At 43.4% G+C, this 21,330-nt stretch overlaps 2 protein-coding genes across 5 annotated transcripts in view; both read left to right on the forward strand.

Annotated features, from left to right (window-relative positions):
* LOC129193637 (protein kinase C epsilon type-like) overlaps window positions 1-12,570 on the forward strand; it is a 49,390-nt gene extending 36,820 nt beyond the window's left edge. Inside the window, exons 12-15 of one of the 3 annotated variants that reach the window (XM_054798018.1) lie at window positions 6,752-6,890; window positions 6,958-7,146; window positions 8,013-8,159; window positions 8,324-12,570. In XM_054798018.1, the coding sequence (XP_054653993.1) occupies window positions 6,752-6,890; window positions 6,958-7,146; window positions 8,013-8,159; window positions 8,324-8,470 (622 nt within the window). In that variant the 3' untranslated portion in view covers window positions 8,471-12,570. Of the gene's footprint in view, window positions 1-6,751; window positions 6,891-6,957; window positions 8,160-8,323 lie in introns of those variants that run through there. The other 2 variants (XM_054798019.1, XM_054798020.1) reach the window with 2 other exon arrangements.
* Window positions 12,571-12,695: 125 nt separating this feature from the next.
* Window positions 12,696-21,330, forward strand: part of epas1b (endothelial PAS domain protein 1b) — a 47,713-nt gene continuing 39,078 nt past the window's right edge. The window contains exon 1 of one of the 2 annotated variants that reach the window (XM_054798017.1): window positions 12,696-12,943. In XM_054798017.1, the coding sequence (XP_054653992.1) occupies window positions 12,918-12,943 (26 nt within the window). In that variant the 5' untranslated portion in view covers window positions 12,696-12,917. The remainder of the gene's footprint in view (window positions 12,944-21,330) is intronic. The other variant, XM_054798016.1, reaches the window with a different exon arrangement.

The raw sequence follows: 21,330 nt of genomic DNA on the forward strand, positions 1-21,330 counted from the left end.
ACCGTGCCTGTTGGGGGTTGAGGCGCTGAGCGGATCGGAGGTATGACAGATTCTTGTGGTCGGTGTGAACAATGAACGGGAGCTCGGAGCCCTCCAGCCAGTGCCTCCACTCCTGCAGGGCTAAGATAAGAGCCAATAATTCTCTGTTACCTATGTCGTAATTTCGTTCGGCCGGGGTCAGGCGGCGAGAGAAGAAGGCACAGGGGTGGATCCTCTGGTCATCGCTAGAGCGCTGGGAGAGGACGGCTCCTACGCCGGAGTCGGAGGCGTCGACCTCGACAATGAATTGAGAGGAGGGATTGGGGTGGGTAAGCACAGGAGCCGAGGTGAATAAAGATTTAAGTCTACTGAATGCAGCGTCTGCCTCTGGGGTCCACGTAAACGGGATTTTAACAGATGTGAGCTTCGTCAAAGGTTCGGCTACCCGGCTAAAGTTCCTAATGAAACGACGATAGAAATTGGCAAAGCCCAGGAACCTCTGAAGAAGCTTCCTTGATGTAGGAACGGGCCAGTCGACCACAGCCTGGAGTTTAGCTGGGTCGGGACTAAGTTGGCCCCGTTCCACAATGAACCCCAGAAAGGAAACGGATGATGAGTGAAAAGAACATTTCTCCGCCTTAACAAATAGTTTGTTCTCGAGCAATCTTTGGAGTACTAGCCGCACGTGCTGGACGTGCTCCTCAAGCGACGAGGAAAAAATTAGGATGTCGTCCAAATAAACGAAAATGAAACGACCAAGCATGTCTCGCAGGACGTCATTGATGAAGCTTTGAAATACGGCTGGAGCGTTGGTGAGCCCGAAAGGCATGACGAGATATTCAAAATGTCCGAGAGGGGTATTGAAGGCGGTCTTCCATTCGTCACCCTCTCGGACACGGACAAGATGGTAGGCGGAACGGAGGTCGAGCTTAGTGAAGATTGTGGCGGAGTGGAGGGAGTTGAAGGCGGAATCCATAAGCGGTAATGGGTATTTATTTTTGACTGTTATATCATTGAGAGCGCGGTAGTCTACACAGGGGCGTAAGGACTTATCCTTTTTCTCCACAAAAAAAAACCCAGCAGCTAATGGAGAAGAGGAGGGGCGAATGAGGCCAGCATCGAGGGATGTGGCGATATAAAGTTCCAAAGCCTCCCTTTCGGGTTTAGAAATGTTAAATAGCCGCGAGGAAGGAAGGGTAGCCCCGGGGAGTAACTCGATGGCACAATCATAAGGTCTGTGCGGAGGGAGTGACTGAGCTTTCTCTTTACTGAACGCTTCCCGGAGGTCGTGGTACACCGGAGGCACCGAGGTGAGATCAATTTTTTCTGGAAGTTCAATGTGAGCGGACCGAGTGCGTGGAAACGCAGATTTGAGGCAGTGTGTGTGACAAAAAACACTCCAATTGATAATGGAGGATTTAGTCCAATCAATATGGGGGTTGTGTTTAAGCAACCAGGTAAGCCCTAAAACGATGGGTGCTGAGCGGGAAGGAATGACGAGGAAGCTCATGGACTCTGAGTGATTACCAGAAATGCGGAGAAGAAGTGGGACAGTTTGGTGTGTGATAGTGGCCAGGTGACGCCCATCAAGAGAACGCACCACTCTTGTCTCATTGAGTTCTAACACAGGAACACAATGTTGTTTAACAAAAACCTCATCAATAAAATTGTCATCGGCACCGGAGTCAATAAACGGTTTGATTTCTAATTGTCTAGTTGACCAGGAGAGTGTACCTGGGAGTTGTAGTCTACGCGCCGGGTCAGGTGGTGACGTCATCACGGAGGGCGTGTCCGCGGGCGCGCTCGGAGGACTGGAGCGTGTTGCTTGGGTGCGTGGGCTGTCGGGGCGGACGGGACAGCGGGAGATGGAATGGCCTGCCTGTCCGCAATAGATGCACAGGCGGAGGAGCTTGCGTCGGTTCCTCTCCACAGGAGTGAGACGACTCCCTCCCAGCTGCATAGGTTCGTCGACCCTCGGCGCCGGAGGTAATTCCCTGTAGACGGATGGTGGAGGCGGCGTCTGTTGGGCCTGGTAGCTGCCGTGGCTGTAGCTAGGAGTGATGCGTCTCCGGTCCGTGAGGCGATCGTTGAGCCGTTTCTCTATGCGGATGGCCAAGGCGATGAGGTCGTCGAGGGTCGCCGGAGTCTCCAGCGGAATCATCTGGTCCTTGATGGGGTCGGCAAGGCCCGTGAAGAATACGTCCAACAGAGCAGAAGCGTTCCAGTCACTCTTTGCTGCGAGCGCACGGAATTCCACGGCGTAGTCAACGGTGCTGCGGCGCCCCTGACTTATCCGCAGAAGGGTACGTGCTGCGTCGCGTCCAGGAGGAGTTCGTTGGAACACCTGTTCCATAGCCTTGGTGAAGGCGGGATAGGAGGAGCAAATGGGGGAACGACGGCTCCATTCCGCCGTGGCCCACTCCCCGGCTCTGCCCGTCAGGTGGGATATAATGAAGGCGATCCGTGCCCGCTCGGACCGGAAAGCAGCTGCCTGCAGCTCGAAGTGGAGCTCGCATTGAGTCAAGAAGGTGTGTACCTCGCCGGAGTCGCCGGAGAACCTCTCGGGTTTGGACAGCGCTGCGCCGAATGCAGGTAAGATGGCGTCTGACGAGGGCGAGGGGTCTGCGGGAACCTCAGGGTTAGCGGGGGGTGCGGTGGTGGAAGAGCCTTGTTGTAGACTTGCGACCAACGCGCCGAGCTGGGTCTCCAGAGCCTGCATGCGTGCGTCTTGTTGGTCCGCTAGGCTTTTGATGCACGAACCCAATGCATTCATTTGTTCCTCTTGTCTGCCCAGGCGTTGGGCCTGGTGACGAAGCGCCAGCTTAATGGGCTCGGGCTCCGCGGGGTCCATGGTTTGGCTGGTTTATTCTGTTAAGTCCGTGGTGTGGTTTGGACCCCAGATGCAGAGGCTGAGAGCTGGTGTGGTTGTAAAGGAACTTTTAATAACAAAAAAAATGCAAAAAGGCAGTTCCACAAACAGAAAGCGATGGTGTCTTGGCAAAAGAGGGAACAGAAAAACAAATAAAGGCAACACCATGAAGAGCAGTACAAACTTGGGGAGTAAAGCTGGATGGCAGGGAGCGACAGGGTCCAGAAAGGCGTAGCACGAGGATTGTGTAGTAGGAGTTCTGGGACGAGTAGCCAGCTGTAGCGAGACAATAAACCAGCGGCTGCCAGCTGCGGGCAGTCAGCTTAAATAGGTATAGACTAAATGAGCTACAGGTGTGCCCAGCGTCCCCGCCTCCAGCATGCTCAAGGTGTGACTGCAAAAAGAGAAAACAGGCCAGGAGAAGGCAGGTACCAAGGCAACACAGCACATCAACCACCAGTGCTCACTGGCAACTGTGACATTTATCATTACGTATTATTATATCATTTTTATTATTGTTTTTTCATTAGTTATCCTCGTTTAATATTACTACTGGATCCAAACTCATATTTACATACATACACATATACTGTATATGTATACGCGTACATGTAGTACCTATATCATTGGTAATATTACCTTTTGTTCGACTTACAAACAAATCGACTTGCAAACGGTCGTCTGGAAACAATTGTGTTCGTAAGTTGAGGACCTAGTGTACTTTGTACGGTATGGATTGAAATGTACAAGGTACCCATCCCGACATGTATGACATCATGATAAAAAGGTATTTACAGTGAAACCTCGGATTTTGAAAGCCCCGGTTTTCCAGTTTTCTGCATGTAAGACTGTAATTATTATATATAATTATATACTATAATTATTCTTATTCTTATTATTCTGACTTGTATTTTTTGTTATTTGTGGGTGTCTGGAATGGATTCATTTATGATTCATTTTCCGATGGAAATTTTTTTGTTTTGTTTTTGTACGTATTGTTTTTTTAATATGGATGAACTCATAATGAAAAGCGAGGTGCAACACAGTGAAACCTTGTTTTTATGTACACTCCATGTTTCGTGTGATTTGGTTTTTGTTGAAAATTTTCACAAAAATTTGGTCTCAGTTTTCGTACTATATTGCATGCAACAAACTACAGTGAAATCTTGGTTAGCGTACACCCTGGTTAGCGTGCGCCCTAGTTAGCGTGCTTTTCGGTTATTGTTGAAAATTTACACTTGCATTTTACCTTGGTTTGCGTACATTTTCCGTTTAGCATGCAATATGGTGCACATCTTGCCTTGTTATTAATACAGTGCGTGAGTCTGACTCTGCTCCTAATGTATTTTTATCATAAAACGTGGTTGTTAGCGTCCTATTAGCTTGCTCATACATGGAAACAGGAAGCAGAAAAGAGCGGTGTCGCACGTCTATGATGTCATCAGCGGCTGATTCTTGTTCTTTGCCACCTAACACAGTTGTGCCATTAGTCTCAAAATACCTTTTTTTAGTTTTACAATGTAATGTATAAAACAATTCTAAATGTATATAAATGAGCAATGAAAGATAAATGAACATTTCAGCTTCATTGAAGGCAGTGGCAGTGACATCAACACGGACGCCACCTAGTTATTTCTTGAATTCAGTCATGCTTCCTTTTTATCAGACATCTCTGTTTGGTTTCTGACCAAATCCGAGGCCCCAGGGACATAATTTCTTCCATTTTTCAAATGAACTTCAACTCTATGACACAATTGGATTGTTTGTTTTGGGTTGAAATGCTAATAATTGTCACACATTGACACAAATAGCGATAGTCTCCACACACAGATTTCCATCTTGCACTAAACCACCATGGCTGATGTGATTCTATTAGGAATGTATGACCTACATGATTGTATTCCTGGTGAGCAGCTGATCCTGTGTTTAATACCATCATTAACATCATTTGACATTCAAAATGAATAATTCATTCAATGAAAGTGTCTGGTTGTGTGGCCTGGGGGGATTTGGTTATGCAGAGCGGTTCAGGGAGGCTTCCCGCTGCACTTGTTGGACAATTCCTACTTTTTTCAGTGGATGCCTTGCACTGACCAAGTAGAAGAAAGCTGAGGCTGACCTAAGCCTGAGGAATTGGGAAAAGACTTACATCTGGCATTTCTTCTCATCTCAGCACTAGTCTGAGGGGATGGTGCAGAACGACAAGCCTTGAGCTACAGTGGAGTTGAGTGGTAAAGGCCCCACTCCATAATTTAGATCCTGCACCATCCTCTCAGACTAGAGCTGTCCTATCTAGTCTTTCAGCATGTTCTGATGAAGACAGCTGGGATGGGAGGCAAAGTGTCTTCTAAGACAACCTGAAAGCACAGCATGTGTAGCAAGGCCTTCATGATGAGAGCGTAAATAGGAGCTAAATCATAGGAGTAATAGAAGGAGTAATAAATAGGAATACATAAGAGTAAAAAGTAAGTACAGGAGCAAAATCAATTTAAACATTGTTTCAGTGGTAGATTGCTTTTTGTTATTGTTACGACTAGAGTGCCCGATAATTATAAGACTGAAATGCGGGAATTATGACGTGATACCGATAAAGTAAAAATAGCTCAGATGACCAATAATTTAAAAAAAAAACACTTCAGTGAGGCGAGATTACCCGTACTGTGCGGGTGAGCAAATCAAGCGCTGCTTTTTTCTCCCGCCTGTGACGTTAACGGCCTGTCGTAACGTCACCTGAGCTCCCTTGTAAACAAACATTCCCTTTAAGAGGAAGACATTTCGCATGGTAGTTGTACCAAATGTTCCGCGATGAGGGGAAAATGGAGCACACAAAAAAACCAACTTCTCAGCCACCTGAAACGCCAGTGCAGAGGCATTTAAAAAGCTCAAAAGGTTTGCCAGAGACCTCCGTGATGTCACACCGGCTGCTCGGAGCATGGGTCCAAATGCAGTGCACCTCGCTGGGCCGTGCTAGGTGGCTCCTCCTGCTCTATATTCTGGTTCTCCTGAACTTTGTAGCGGCACTCCGGCTGCTCGGAGCATGTGTCCAGGGTACAGCACAGTACAGGGCAAGCAGACTCGTTCGTTACATGCAACATCGTATCAAACTGAGGTAAAAATTTGGATGAAAGCCAAATGGTAGGAAAACTAGAGTGTGCGAAAACCAAAGTTTGACTGTATTCACTTGGCATAAACTTGGTACAAAGCCTTATTAAGCAACGAGATTATGGAACGTGCTTTGGAATTGTGAATGGATGGCAACTGCATGGACCGTTCAGGTCGTCTAAAGAGAAGTTTCACCTCTCATCTGAGCAGGCTTCATCACTTCATACTCAGAGACTAGATAGGACAGCTCTGGTTGTGAGAATGAAGTGTCATAAAGTCATCCATGAATGAATTGTGTAACTAATTGACTCCAATGGATTAGCTGAGCTTTAAGGGGAAAAAAATCAATTTCTTCATATTGTGGAAAATCAACCAGCTGGAGCCAAACCCCTGACTGCATTCCAGGGTTGCCATGGTAATCAAAGCCAGAAGAAGCAGTCTTTCAGCAGCAAATCACTCCAGCTTTCACAAATCAACTTTTGATTTAACACAGTTGGCTTGAGAGCCAAACACGCCGGTCGGGCTGCAGAGATGTTGACATTCTTCTTGCAATCAACCATCAAGGCTCCAGCGGCTGCATTCAGCAACAACTCTGCCGTCTCTCAACGCTGCGCTCTTATCTCCTCGCTCGCCCTCAGATGCCCGCCGCCATCGCCCGGCCCAGGCACACCATGTTCCCAACTAGCAGAGCTTCCAGATTCCAGCATTAAAGCACGGAGGAGAACATGATGCACTATACTCGTGTTTTATTCTTCTACGCTTGCTGTGTGTCACATGATCATCTTCTGTTCTGACCTCCAGGGACTTGAAGCTGGACAACATCCTGTTAGATGCAGAGGGCCACTGTAAGTTAGCAGACTTTGGAATGTGCAAGGAGGGAATCCTCAACGGCGTCACCACCAACACCTTCTGTGGAACGCCAGACTACATCGCCCCTGAGGTCAGAATCATCTCCATCTGATTGTCGTACTTTTGAAGGTCAGCTGACAAAATGCTGGTGCCTTTAGATCCTGCAGGAGCTGGATTACGGGCCTTCGGTGGACTGGTGGGCTCTGGGGGTGTTGATGTACGAGATGATGGCGGGACAGCCCCCCTTCGAGGCTGACAATGAAGACGACCTTTTTGAGTCCATCCTCCACGATGACGTCCTCTATCCCGTCTGGCTCAGCAAGGAGGCCGTGTCCGTCCTCAGAGCGGTCAGAGGGGGGGTTGTGAATGTTTATAGGGAAGATATACAAGTAAATACAGTATCAAACTATGAAATGTATACACACGCACCACTAATCAATGGTGATCCATCAACACAAGCAATGGGAATCACAGCACACAACTATGGTGCATTCAAGGGCTGCCAAAGAAAGTGCAAAATCGCAAAAAACATGATCAGTGAATCCTAAATACATAAACATGTACACTTTGTGGGCTTTTTTTTGAACAGTGGTGCATGTATGCTGTACACTTGACCCATATTATCACCTATTTATTTATCACTGTCCACATTTCTGCAGAAAAAATGGCCTATTTTCTGAGAAAAACAAATACAGATGCGTGATATCTTTTTTTTCAAACTGATACAGATGACTTTGTGCTTCTCAAGACCGATATGATACCAATAACCGATCATTTTTTTTATATCTACTTTTTAAAATTTCGATTTAAGTGTTGTTTTTGCACACCTGGAGGTAAGAAGGACCGGAACATATTCAGATTTGACTCAACAAGTACACTTGTTGAGTCAAATCCTAATCAAATATCATAACATTAATACTACCACACAACAACCATGATGACAACCAGAGTATAGAGGGGAGGGAGCCACCGGGTGTGGCCCAGCAAGGTGCACTGTATTCGGGCACACGCTCCAAGCAGCCGGTGTGACGCCACAGAGGTCTCTGGCAAACCTTCTGCTACTTTTCAAACGCCAGGGAGCTGGCGTTTCAGGTGCTTGATAAGGTTTTTGTGTGCTCCATGTTTTGTTTTTTACCCCTTATCATCATTTATGAAAATGTGTGTATGGATGAAGTGGACATGATGAGATCTCCTTCACGCTTCTTCTTCTCAGTTCATGACCAAAAGTCCCAGCAAGCGTCTGGGCTGCGTGCTCACTCACGGCCTGGAAGAGGCCATCAAGCTGCACCCCTTCTTCAGAGAGATCGACTGGACGCTGCTGGAGGCGCGGAAGATCACACCGCCATTCAAGCCTCGGATTGTGAGTCCGCACACACACACACGCGCACACACACACACACAATGGATTGTGTGAGATCATCACTGATGTGAAAGAAGGGCTCTTCACGTAGACGCCAAGATGGCTGCTATGTGGCAAGGTCCCGCATGATCTTGAAGTGTTTGAGCGTGTCTACTCGCTTGCAGAAAACCAAAAGGGACGTGAACAACTTCGACCAGGACTTCACGCGAGAAGAACCCGTCTTGACGCCGGTGGAGGACAGCGTGGTGAAGCAGATCAACCAGGATGAGTTCAAAGGTTTCTCCTACTTTGGAGAGCAAGCTGTGGCATAGACGTGCACGCAGCAGCACATCCAAGACATGACGCCATCTTTTCTTTGGACCACTCCAGGAAGTATACTAGACCATATGCATCGCCGCGTGTGACCTCTGTTGCTCATCTACATAAGTTGCGAAATGAGCACACGTGTGTGTGTGTGTGTGTGTGTCTGTAGTTGATCTCGACTCGGAGATCATTTGAAGTCCAGACACGTGTACAGGTCACATTTGAAGCTCATCTTGCTACGCACACACGTTCTGGAGTAAAGCCAACATGCTTTTTTTGGTACTCGCTGCACTCCATTTGTGTGCTGCTTTCGCTGTGGAGTTCAGCGTCTGAAACTTGGAAGATGCTCCTGTGTCGAGGCACCGGCGTACGCTACACCGGCTTGCTCCACCCCCTGCAAACCCTCTGGCGTAGCGTGACGTGCATCTCCAATCTTACCTCACGCTGCGGTGAGGCGGACCATAAAGGCTGTGATTGGTCAGCATGTAGTACATTATTTCCTGTGTTTCCACCACTTTTGTTTCAAATTGTTTTAATGAGCAGCACCACGGCCATCGCCCATTCAAAAGCCCGTCAAGATAGTTGCTCATTTAGAATGGCTTCAACCACAGTGAGCGTGACCGATTTACAGATGTATTTTTAAATCAATGGTATTATTTAAGTTCACATTATAACCCAACGTTTTGCCCACATGTGTAGTGGTTAAAGAACTTTTAGTTTTGTTCCTTTTGCCCATTTAATGCTGTTTTATGTCACTTCTTTGACTGACGCCCAATTGGCAATGTGGTTTTGAATTGGCTTGAAAATAAATGTATTGAATGAACATGTTGTGCAACATGAACTTTACCATAGAAACACTGACATGTAATGTTGAAGCGTGAGTGTTTAAAATGAATTACACTTCTTCAGATTTGTGAAGAAGATTGTGTGTACTTACGAAGGATTCATCATCAACTTGGTCAACGTCATTTGTATTGAATGAATGGATGAATGAACACACTTTCTCCTCCAATTTCAGATCAACATTTGAAATCAGTGTTATCATGTGTGGATTTGTTCCAGCTGCAATAACTAATACGTCTCCAAAGTGCGGCCCAGCGGCCATTTGCTGCACGAAGTTTGTTTTTTATGGTCCCGGAGCACATTGCAAAAGTAAAAGGAACAAAAAAGCAGCAAAAATGTGAAAAATAGAGTAAAAGGTATCAACTAATCATCCCACAAAGCTTTGTCTTTAAATACACAACACTTTGTTTGCCTTTTTACAAAACTAAAAAATATATATATATATACAAATATCAAAATGACATTATTTGATCCCTCCAGCATGCCCGAAACACCTCACCAGGGAGGCGTCCTGGAGGCATTCGGACTAGATGAAGACCTAGGACACGCTGGAGGGATTATGTCTCACAGCTGGCCTGGGAACGCCTTGGTGTCCTCCCGGTGGAGCTGGAGGAGGTAGTCGGGGACCGGGAAGTCTGGGCTTCCCTACTAAGACTGCTGCCCCCGCGACCTGGACCCAGATAAGCTGAGGAAAATGGAATGGAATTATGTGATTTTTGAGTACGTGCCCCCTTCAGTGGAAAATGTTTGTCTTTTTTTCAATGTTGGCATGTCTCACCCTTGACCTCTTCATTCTCAAAATGCTGTGTGTTCATGTGTATATGTGTGTGTGAGTTTGTGTCCTTCACCAAATGTAGGAATGGAAATGTCCCAAGTGTACAAAACAACAAAAGTACAGTCAAGTACAATTTGATGTTCTAAATACATTTTTTGAACATCATTAGAGTCCTGTAGAACATGAAATAACACCCCTATAGTCACCATTACACTCACACATGCTATATTATTCATTCTACAGTCTACGCCACATTGCCACAAGCTAGCAAACTAACAAGCTAGCAAGGTAAACAGTTAGCCTCAAATTTATTTATTCTACACTTAAGAATCCAAAAATGTACCACTTCCACACAGGATGGGAGAAGAACTTTTTGTTCAGTCTATCATGTGAGACATCCCATGGCTGACTTCATGACTTCATGCAGTGTTACGTTAATGTCATGCAAGCTAGTTGCTCATCAATATTTTGTGTCATTATTGCCACCTAGTGACCACAATACGACATATCACCTGTATTTCAATATGTTTTGACTAATAATAGACCATAGTCTACCACCCAACTGATCATATATTCATTCCTTTCTGAAAAAGTGTGATACACTCCTGATCGAAATCTTAGGACCAGTTGAAAAATGGCTAGAATTTGCATTTTGCACATTTGGATCTGATTGAGGTTTTAAGGAGAGCTACAATATGCAAAAACAAGAAGGGGGAGTGAGACAAAAAAAATTGGAGCTTGTAATTTAAACAAAAAAAACAAAATGAAATAGGTTTTTTATCACCTGATCAAAAGTTTAGGACCGCACGCTATAAAAGCAAAATCTGCTCAAAATGTTCATTTTGTGTCAGGCATTCACACTGTCATGCCCTCCTGATGGTAAAGCTAAGAAGCTCTCTCTTTTTCAACGTGTTCGGATTGTGGAGCTGCATAAGCAAGGCCTCTCACAGCGTGCCATGGCTGCTGAGGTTGGGTGCAGTAAATCAGTCATTCTACGTTTTTTTTTAAGATCCTGAGCATTATGGAACAAAAAAGTCAAGTGGTAGACCCAACAAAATCACACCTGCGCTGAGCTGGAGGATCCAATTGGCTGTCCATCAAGACACAGGGTGGTCTTCCACCCACATGAAGGCCTTACTGGTGCCGACTGCAGCGCAATAACCATCAGACGCCATCTGCGGGAAAAGGGTTTAAAAAACAAATTCAAAGACCTCGTTTCCTTCAACGCCACAAAAGTGCCCGTTTAGTCTTTGCCAGGGAGCATCAAAAATGGGACATTGAAAGGTGGAAAAAATGTAACCTTGACGGTCCAGATGGCTTCCATCATTACTGGCATGACAAGGAGATCCCACCTGAGATGTTTTCTACCCGGCACAGTGGAGGGGGTCCATCATGATCTGGGGTGCTTTTTCATTCAGTGGAACTTCAGGTGGTGCGGGGTCGTCAAACGGCGGCTGCTTACGTGCAGATGTTGCAGCGGGCATCCCTCATGACTGAGGGCCCTCGTCTGTGTGGTAACAGCTGGGTTCTTCAACAGGACAACGCTGCAGTTCACAATGCTGGCTTGACCAAGGACTTCTTCAGGGAGAATAACATCACTCTTTTGGACCATCCTGCATGTTCCCCTCATTTCAATCCCATAGAGAACATTTGGGGATGGATGGCAAGGGAAGTTTATAAAAATGGCCATCAGTTCCAGACAGTTGATGCCCTTGGTGAAGCCATCTCCACCACTTGGAGCAATGTTCCCACTAGCCTCCTGAAAACACTCGCATCAAGCACGCCCAAAGCCATTTTTGAAGTGATGAACAAGAACGGTGGAGCTACTCATTACTGAGTCCTACTGACAACATTTTTTGTTCTGGTTTGGAGAGTTTTTTGTTCTTTTTTGAGCGATGGCTTTAAACTTTTGATCATCTGATAAACAGCCTATTTCAGTTGAATTGTTGTTTTCAATAAATGACTTTTTCAAAGTGCTTTTTGTCTCACTCCCCCTTCTTGTTTTTGCATTTTGTAGCTCTGCTTAAAACCTCATTAAGATCCAAATGTGCAAAATGCTAATTCTAGCAATTTTCAATTGGTCCTAAGATTTTGATCAGGAGTGTATAGCGAGCGATGTATTGCTGAATGCGCACTCTCATGTGTGTTATTTCTTATTGGATGTTTATTGTGTGTGTGTGTGTGTGTGTGTGTGTGTTTTGGTGGATCGGATGAGAAATGTGAGCGTGGTATGTTATGGTATTGTAACGTATGGTATGGTGTATGGTACTGCATGGTATGGTATGGTATGGTGTGGTGTAATTTATGGTAGTTCCTGTCCAAAAGAAGCATGTGGAATATTCATATATTGTGTGTGTGTCCTTTTTGCCGTCTGACATTAAAAAGTTTTTTCAAGCATTGTCTTTGTCAACTTTCAAAGTGTCAAATGGCAAAAAGCATTTGGGCCAAAACATTTTTCCAAATCAAGTGTCAATCATCCTCTAGCACCTCCCACCTGGTGCGTGAGGACAGTGGTGAGGACAGGTAAAGAGGCGGGCTTTGAGCCGGAGGGGGCGGGGTCGTCGAAAGAGACCGTGTCTGCCTTGTGACTTCCAGCCAATCAGCAGCCAGCGGCTGGACTCTGCTGTCCGAGTTCCCGTAGGTCTTTAGAGCTTTTGGACGTTTGGTACTGGAGGACAAAGTTCCGAAGAAGAGCAGCAGCGCGGGTGTCACTGTTCGGGAGAGGCTGTACAATCCTCGGCAGTGTTCTGAGACTGTACGTCCTGCTCCGGTCCATTTGGACTCCTCACGTCGAACACCAACTTTGATTTGGACTGTTGGACTCCACTGAGGACGACATGACGGCCAACAAGGACAAAAAGAGGTAGGAAGAACTTTCACAGGTCTTCAAGTTGACTACAAGTACTTGTTAAACATACTAAGTACGTGTTAAATACTTGTCACATACTTTCTTTTCATTTCATACTATTTGACTTGCGGAAGGAACATTTTTTAAATTGATCCTAAGTGCTGCTAAACTGTCACAAGGGAATCAATCACCTTTTTATTGTTAATATGCTTACTCTATGGCTCTGGAGTGAGTTACAGTATTGTTAATATGAATACTTTGTGGTTCTGGAGTGAGTGGGCATTGAAAGTGGTTCTGGTTCCAAGAAGATTTGAAGAAGTATTGAAAGACCAATTGGATTGATTCGGGATTGAGGAGGAACTAAATGCCACTCTTTAACATTGCACGTAACAAACTAGTCCGTTTGCGTGTATTGTGTCCCTCCGTGGACAAAGCACCTTACACGCTAACTGACTCACTCGTACTGCTAAATAACACACCTTGGGGCCAAAGAAAGTTGCCAGTGGTAGCAGTAAAGTTGAGAAAGATTATTCAGTTCAATAACAAACTCATCAAAAAGTATGAAGATTGCATAACTTACCCGCGTCTTCACCAACAATCATCTCCCATAAAGCCAAATATTCATTTATCAATTCCATTTGGCTTTTATTGTATTGTTTTGTTGAATTATTCTCTATAACGTGTATTTTTTTTCTTCATATTTTTGGCTGAAATGATTTCTTATGAAAAAAATGCTTTGGTTTTTGTTGGAGCTTTTTGGAACAAATTAATAACAACAACTGTATTATCGTGTTAGTCATTGGGGCTGTCCCGATACTAGCGATGTGCGGTACCACTGATTTAATTTCTCATCCGATGCTGAAGTGTATCTCATATCATAGCATAAAGAATACAAGTCATTTCATTCATCTATTCATAAAAAAATATTAATTTAAATTAGTGAATCATTTAATAATGAATTGAAGTAATTTATTTATTTATTCAAAGTCTATTACAATATAGCCAAACTAATATACAGCAAGAGAAAATCATATAAAATATGTGAAAATGGCATTTTAAACAATAAGAAAAGAAAATAAGTCAAAGAAATGATGAATTATTGAGAATGAAAACTTTACTGACAATTGGTACATGGCTGTGTTTACGATTGGTCAACGTTTCAAACAAACATTACCTGGAAGGACAGAAGTATGAAAAGTAGATGAAGGTGCTTGGGCGGATTCTGGAATCTGTAGTCCCAATATCAGAGATTTTAGATGCAGACTGATATATACCAGATACTCTCTCTTTTTTTGTTGATAATATCGCCCTAATAATCTATATAAATATCGGATGGAGACACCCCTATTAGTCATGCATATATTACAGTCAAACCTCAGTTTTCAAATGCCCCAGTTTTTGTATGATTTGTTTGTCTTCTCTGAACCCTTGATGACACTTTCTGTCCGCTCCCCCCCAGATCCCCTAGCACTAGAACAGATTTACAGCAACACACATGAGCATGAGTCTTATTCATGTCATATTTTGTCTTTTTATATATTATATATTTGGTGATATGAGTGTAAAGGTGACTATAGGGGTGTTATTCCATGTCTAGAGGGCTCTAATAACATTAAAAAGCATATTTAGAAGTTGGTAAACAGGTTTTTTATGTCTTATTATGTCTGCTATATTGGGTTATAGGAATGTAAAGATGACTATAGGGGTGTTTTTTCATGTCTAGAGGGCTCTAATAATATTAAAAAACATATTTAAAAGTTGGTAAACAGGTTTTTTGAGGTCTTGTATGAGTTATTTTCTCTTATTATGTCTACTATATTGTGTAATAGGAGTGTAAAGGTGACTATAGGGGTGCTATTTCATGTCTAGAGGGCTCTAATAATGTTTAAAAACCATATTTAGAAAGTGGCAAACATTTTTTATGCCTTATATGTCTTATTTTCTCTTATGTCACATATATTGGCTAATAGGAGTGTAAAGGTGACTATGGGGTGTTATTTCATGTCGAGAAGGCTCTAATAATGTTAACAAAAAAACATATTTACAAGGTGGTGAACAGGTTTTTTTTAATGCCTATATGTCTTATTTTCCCTTGTTATGTCTCGTATATTGGCTTATAGGAGTGTAAAGGTGACTATAGGGGTGTTATTTCATGTCGAGAGGGCTCTAATAATGTTAACAAAAAAACATATTTACAAGGTGGTAAACAGGGTTTTTTTAATGCCTATATGTCTTATTTTCCCTTGTTATGTCTCGTATATTGGCTTATAGGAGTGTAAAGGTGACTATAGGGGTGCTATTTCATGTCTAGAGGGCTCTAATAATGTTTAAAAACCATATTTAGAAAGTGGCAAACATTTTTTATGCCTTATATGTCTTATTTTCTCTTATGTCACATATATTGGCTAATAGGAGTGTAAAGGTGACTATGGGGTGTTATTTCATGTCGAGAAGGCTCTAATAATGTTAACAAAAAAACATATTTACAAGGTGGTGAACAGGTTTTTTTTTAATGCCTATATGTCTTATTTTCCCTTGTTATGTCTAGTATATTGGCTTATAGGAGTGTAAAGGTGACTATAGGGGTGTTATTTCATGTCTAGAGGGCTCTAATAATGTTTAAAAAAAGAATGTTTAGAAGGTGGTAAACAGGCTTTCTATGGTCTAACTATGAAAATATTCCATTTATGAATAAGGAATGAGGGAAATTAATTTATGGTAGTTGGTTGTGTAACCAATTAACGGCCATAAAGGAGGTATATATAGTATTGTAGTATAGGATATACTGTAGGTTATTTTATTAATGGTATGGATAAGTATATGTAGTATCGTAGAGTAATACAGTGTAGTCCTTTTCATCTGTGATAGGAAATGTGCTGTGTATAATTAAATGCAGTAACACATGGCAGTTCCGTGTACATGAATGTAGTCATCATTTGAATTTTCTTACATAAATCAAATGTTGTTTGAGGTGAAATGTTCTTGTTGCCAGGTTACACCTTGTGACAGAGAACATAGTTTTCTTGCAGGGAGCTTGTAGAACTTATGTGCTTGCTGTGGTTCTGATCCAGTGCAGTCGGCTCACACGGTCCTGACTGCTCCAGGGCGTCCAAGCTGACCGGACGCTTGCTCTCTTCTGTCTCACTGTGGTTCTGATCTCCGCATGAGCTCATGTGAACGTGTTTGCCGGGTCTGCTTTGTGTTTTCAATGTTCAAAGACGCACAATTATGGTGTCACTTCAGGCTCCAGTGCCAAGAGAGCGGGCCAGGACGTGCACAGAGCAGGTATTAAGAAGGCCAACACACTGAGGCCTCTGTCATCTGCCCTAAAAGCCATGCTGACAAACTGGGAGAACGCCATAGCACAGCCCTCTGCCATTTTAGGGAAACTGTGGCTGCACAGGAAACGTGTGCATGTGTGTGTGTGTTGGACAGTCGCGGCTGCCATCTTGATGCACGCATGGTTGTGATAAGTTGCTTGATTGGCGATGACTTGGCAGGAAGATGGTGATCTGGTCAAGGATCAATAAAGTAACCTCACCTGATAGATCCCACAAACAATGGTACATTTCTTTTTATTGTTCATTTGTTCCAAAACGTCAGACCGCAACCAAAATGTACAACCACCGAGGTACTTTTTCCCCTTGGACAGGGGTCGGCAACCCGCGGCTCCGGAGCAGCATGTGGCTCTTCAGCCTCCTTGTTGTTGCTCCCTTTGCTGAGCTTGGTGATTTTTTTTTAACACCAAAGTAGGGGACATGTGCATTTTTAAAACAATATGAAATATCCGACTCAGTGCAAGTCCGTGAATGCACCTAGACTGCGTTCTGATTGGATGAGCCAGGGAGCGGGAGGTAGGGCAGTGTATGCAGTGAGCCTCGCTGGAGAGAAAAAAGTTTACAGAGTTTATACTTGAGCCTGAAGCAAGTTACAATAAAATAAAATAAACGAGAGCAAAGCAATATGTTTTATAATGAGAAGTGTGTTCGGAGCCCGTGACACGCTAATTGCCGAAGTGGTGAGGTGGTAGCAAAAATGTGAACTCTGATGATCATTTTCATTTGAAACAAATCCTGGGAGCACTGAAAAAGGCTTACAGAGTCCAGTGTTTAAATGATTTCAAGGGCCTACACAGGCTCGCTGCACTTTTATTTGCTGAATTTTGTTGTAACAGGTAACATTTAAAAAAAGACAAAGACAACTTTGACACGTTTATAAGCTGTTTAATGTTTTGCAGCTCCAGACTATTTTGTTTCACTGGACGAGGAAGCAAAATGGCTCTTTTGACACAAACAGTTGCCGACCCCTGCCCTAGGAAGCCATGGAAGCCATGTCATTTATTCCAGACACCCAAAAATATGAAGAATTCAAGGAAAAGTACATTTTTTTTTTGTCCATCATCCACAATCCTTATGTGAGACATGAACACACAAGCATTTGTCGTTTCTGTGCGTTCTGAAGATATAAAAACAGCTAAAAAAGAGGCAGCTAAGAATGCACGTAATGAGACGCACCTATTCCGCCTATAAAGCCTTCTGAAAAAACCTCCAAAAAGCGCTCAACAACGCTCCATTTACATAATGTGCCCTGCTTTATTGTTATTAACATTGTTACGCCCAAGAACTACGTTACGGGCATAGTGACACTTCGCCACACCACACTGGCTAGCTACTAGCTGGCTATATATATATATATATATATATATATATATATATATATATATACACTGCTCAAAAATTAGAGGAACACTTGGAAAACACATCAGATCTAAACTGGGGGAAAAATGATGTTGAATATGTTTCCTGATAATAAGTGGGTGATGTATTAGTAACAAAATGATGCCACATCATTTGATAGAAATGAAAATGATCACCCTATAGAGGAGGGAAATCAAAGACACCCCAAAAATGAAAGTGAAAAAATGATGCAGCACACTGGTCCATTTTGCTAAAATGTCATTGTAGCAACTCAAAATGATTCTCAGTAGTTTGTGTGGCCCCCACGTGCTTGTACGCATGCCTGACAACGTGGGGGCATGCTCCTAATGAGACTACGGATGGTGTCCTGGGGGATCTCCTTGAGCAGTGTATATATATATATATATATATATATATATATATATATATATCCCCCGCTTGTTTGGGGGTGGGTGGTAGATCTTGTGCAGGTTCATGGCCGAGACCAGGGATTTTGGTCTCAAAAATGTTGGTGACTACTTGGTTTAGCTCACAACTGGACCTACCCTTCTTTTGGCCAAAACTGCCCAAATCGCTGCGTGTTGGAGAACATCGTTGTGGTGACCATGAAGAAGTAAGATCAGCGCACACCCAACCTACAACCTGTAAGTGGAACGTTCGTACCACGCACCAAATCCGAGGCTGCTGGGACGTACGGCTGTCGCTTCATTGGTCCAGCCAACACATGTATGTTGGAAGACCAATGTCCGTCAAACTTGCAGTGAAAGTACTGACCTTGCAATCCCAGCGGGCTTCGTATGAAGGTTGCAAGAACCACATGTGAGCTGTAGGTTGTGCATACCAACCACGTAAGATCCGTACCGGAAACATGATTGGTTCTGCACATACACGAGACCTACATCACTTCCTCCACTCACATCACAGAGCTTCTGCGACATCATGTGATTTATTTATTTATTTTTATTTATGAACATAAAAGGTCAATAACCATATGTAATGTGTGTAATATATTGGGGCTTCTTTTCCTTAATGACGCTTATTAAAAGACTTGGCCACCATGTAAACGATCTTTATTCACCAGCCGTGACCTCATGCAGCGACGTGCAAAAAAATTTAGATTTTGCCGAAACCTGACACCAGCAAAACGTATGAAAGACACACACTGGCCGTACAGATGACGTGCATAAGTTTGTCTTGCAACATGAGAAAAACGTAAGCGCCCGTAGAGTTTGCCTGACACCACTAAGCACCTCTGCGGCCGGTCTACTGCTCAAACATCAGTGCGTCACATGCGCGCCCTCCGTGTGTTTCTTGAAGTTTTTGCACGTAGACCGGACGTAGGAGCCCGTACGGCCGCTTGTGACCTAGGCTTTAACGACGTCATCGTGTCCTGCTTCCAGTAGATTGATGTGATACCAGCAAAGAGCTGAGTGGGAGGTCCAGTGGAGCGCTTGGTGTGTCGTGTCACAGATAAGTCACGTTACTTTTCTATGTCTGGCCAAAGTCAATAGATTTATTTTTTTACCACGCCGGGCCTCTCCAAGCTCCAATAGGTCCAGGACCCAACACGTGGTCCCGACTGGGCCTCGTTCAAAGGTCAGAGTCCAGGTTGGCGGCAGAGAGGCTGATAGATGTCGTGAAGATATCTACCATGTGTGCTCATAGAGAAGCACACGTCACATGATCGTCATGGATGCAGAGTCAGCGTGTTTGTGTTCTTAACCGATGGACTGGTCTGCTACTACCCTTATAGTCCAACGCAGGGGGACAGCTAAGGTAACAATGCTTAGGAAACAATACTTATTAAATGTGGCTGGCAGCTGTGATGTGACATCTTTTTACTGAATACATTCATTCATTATCATTAAACCATGAAGTATAAAGCATTCAGCATCAAAGAGGATGTCAACTTTGATTTACTTTTGGGAGGAGTCTTTACTATTTACTAGGATTAAGACAATTTCCTCCCTCCTTGTGTACCCGAGAGCTGCAATAATTAATCAACGATTAATCCATTATCCAGTTAATCCACAACTATTTTGGTTTGTACTGTGCGACACCACTGATTTCGTTTCCGATCCAATACAGAGTAAAATTCAGGCTGGCATCAGTGATACCGAACCGATACGATGCTTTGCAGATTCACCTAATGTGTGTGGTATATTTTAAAAAGTAGTGTATTTCATGCCATAGCACAGGGGTGCCCATTACGTCGATCGTGAGCTACCGGTAGATTGCGAAGGTAGTTTGATTGTAGGTAGGTCGATTGCATAAATGTCACTTTGTAGTCAACTTAGTGTCAGCCAGCTGATATTAAGCTCCCCTCCTGATTCGCTCTTGCGCACCCGCGGCGATGGTGAACAGATGTCTCAAACTACACACAGAGAACTTTCATCTTTCGATTATGAATAAACTAACTAACTGAGCGGTAAGATGCCTAAATATATAACCAAAGTTAACTGTTCACTTGTAGCGGCTAGTTATGTCGGAAAAAGATGAATTGTTTGAGGGCTTTGCTTTGCGTCATGAACTCCACTATAGAAATGTGTGTTTTTCTACTCTTCCCTTTCTTAAATTATTATTTCATTATGAATTGGAAAATGTGCCCATTGATGAAAGCTTTTTAACAGTTGCCTTGACTTCGGCTGCATTGCCTTTTGCATAATCATTCTAATTTCTTGTGCCTGTAAATCGGGAATGTTTGACAGAGAATGCTAACTGGACGTAATACATGACGTGTGTGTCTAATGAACGCTATGTACTTTTTTTGACTGACATATTACTTACTTCGGTACACAACTATTGAGGAATTATGTGTAATTATCTTTATTGCCATATTGAATTTGATTGTGAATTATATAAACTACTACTCTGACTGTAAACTGTAAACTTTGAAACTGTGAATGTTAATTATTAATCATGAGTATTTAGTATCGTAGTTTAAAACTTTACCGGTTAGATTTTATATATATGTTATATGTTTTATAGTAAGAGATAGAGCGACTTATAACTTGCGCGCGTGCACACTGATAAACATGAATAATGTACATAAATACATACATACAGTAAATATATATTTTCTATATTTATAGTTGGAGGTAGATCTTTGGGACTTTTAAAAGCTGGTGTTGGAAGTATCAATATTTCAGCTTCAAGCCGCATATCACAAATTTTGGCAGTGGATTCGTCATTGGTTGATGTAAAAATGTAAATATCCTCTGATTTCAGCCTCTCAAAAGTGAATATTTGTCAATGAGCTTAGACATGCATGAAAGCAGAGCTACTTGTATGATGTTTGTGTTTTAGGTCAAACAAGACCTTCACACACGTCACTTTGACTTTGGAAAACACTGATGGTCATTTTTGCCTCTTTTCTGATATGCTGCGTACCAAAGCATTAAATGCTTGTGTTTGCTTCATCTTGATATGCTCCGTCAGCATCTGTTTAAACCCTAGTTACCCCGGAGGGGCAAGACCACACTTCGTATGTTTCAAGTGCACGCACCTCCCGCCTGACTACTCCGTTTAAAGGGCTGGGTATCCCCAGTTAAAGTTGAGACTTCTTAGTCAGGAGCGAAGAGAGCTCACCCAGGAGTTAAGAGCCTAGTGTGTGCAGGCGGCCCCACTACATCCAGACCATGAACAAGAGAGTAAACGTTTCATTATGTTCTCTGGACACTACACTTTATGTCTGCTTCTCTTCAT

The sequence above is a fragment of the Dunckerocampus dactyliophorus genome, chromosome 14, assembly GCF_027744805.1.
Source record: "Dunckerocampus dactyliophorus isolate RoL2022-P2 chromosome 14, RoL_Ddac_1.1, whole genome shotgun sequence".
NCBI lineage: Eukaryota > Metazoa > Chordata > Actinopteri > Syngnathiformes > Syngnathidae > Dunckerocampus > Dunckerocampus dactyliophorus.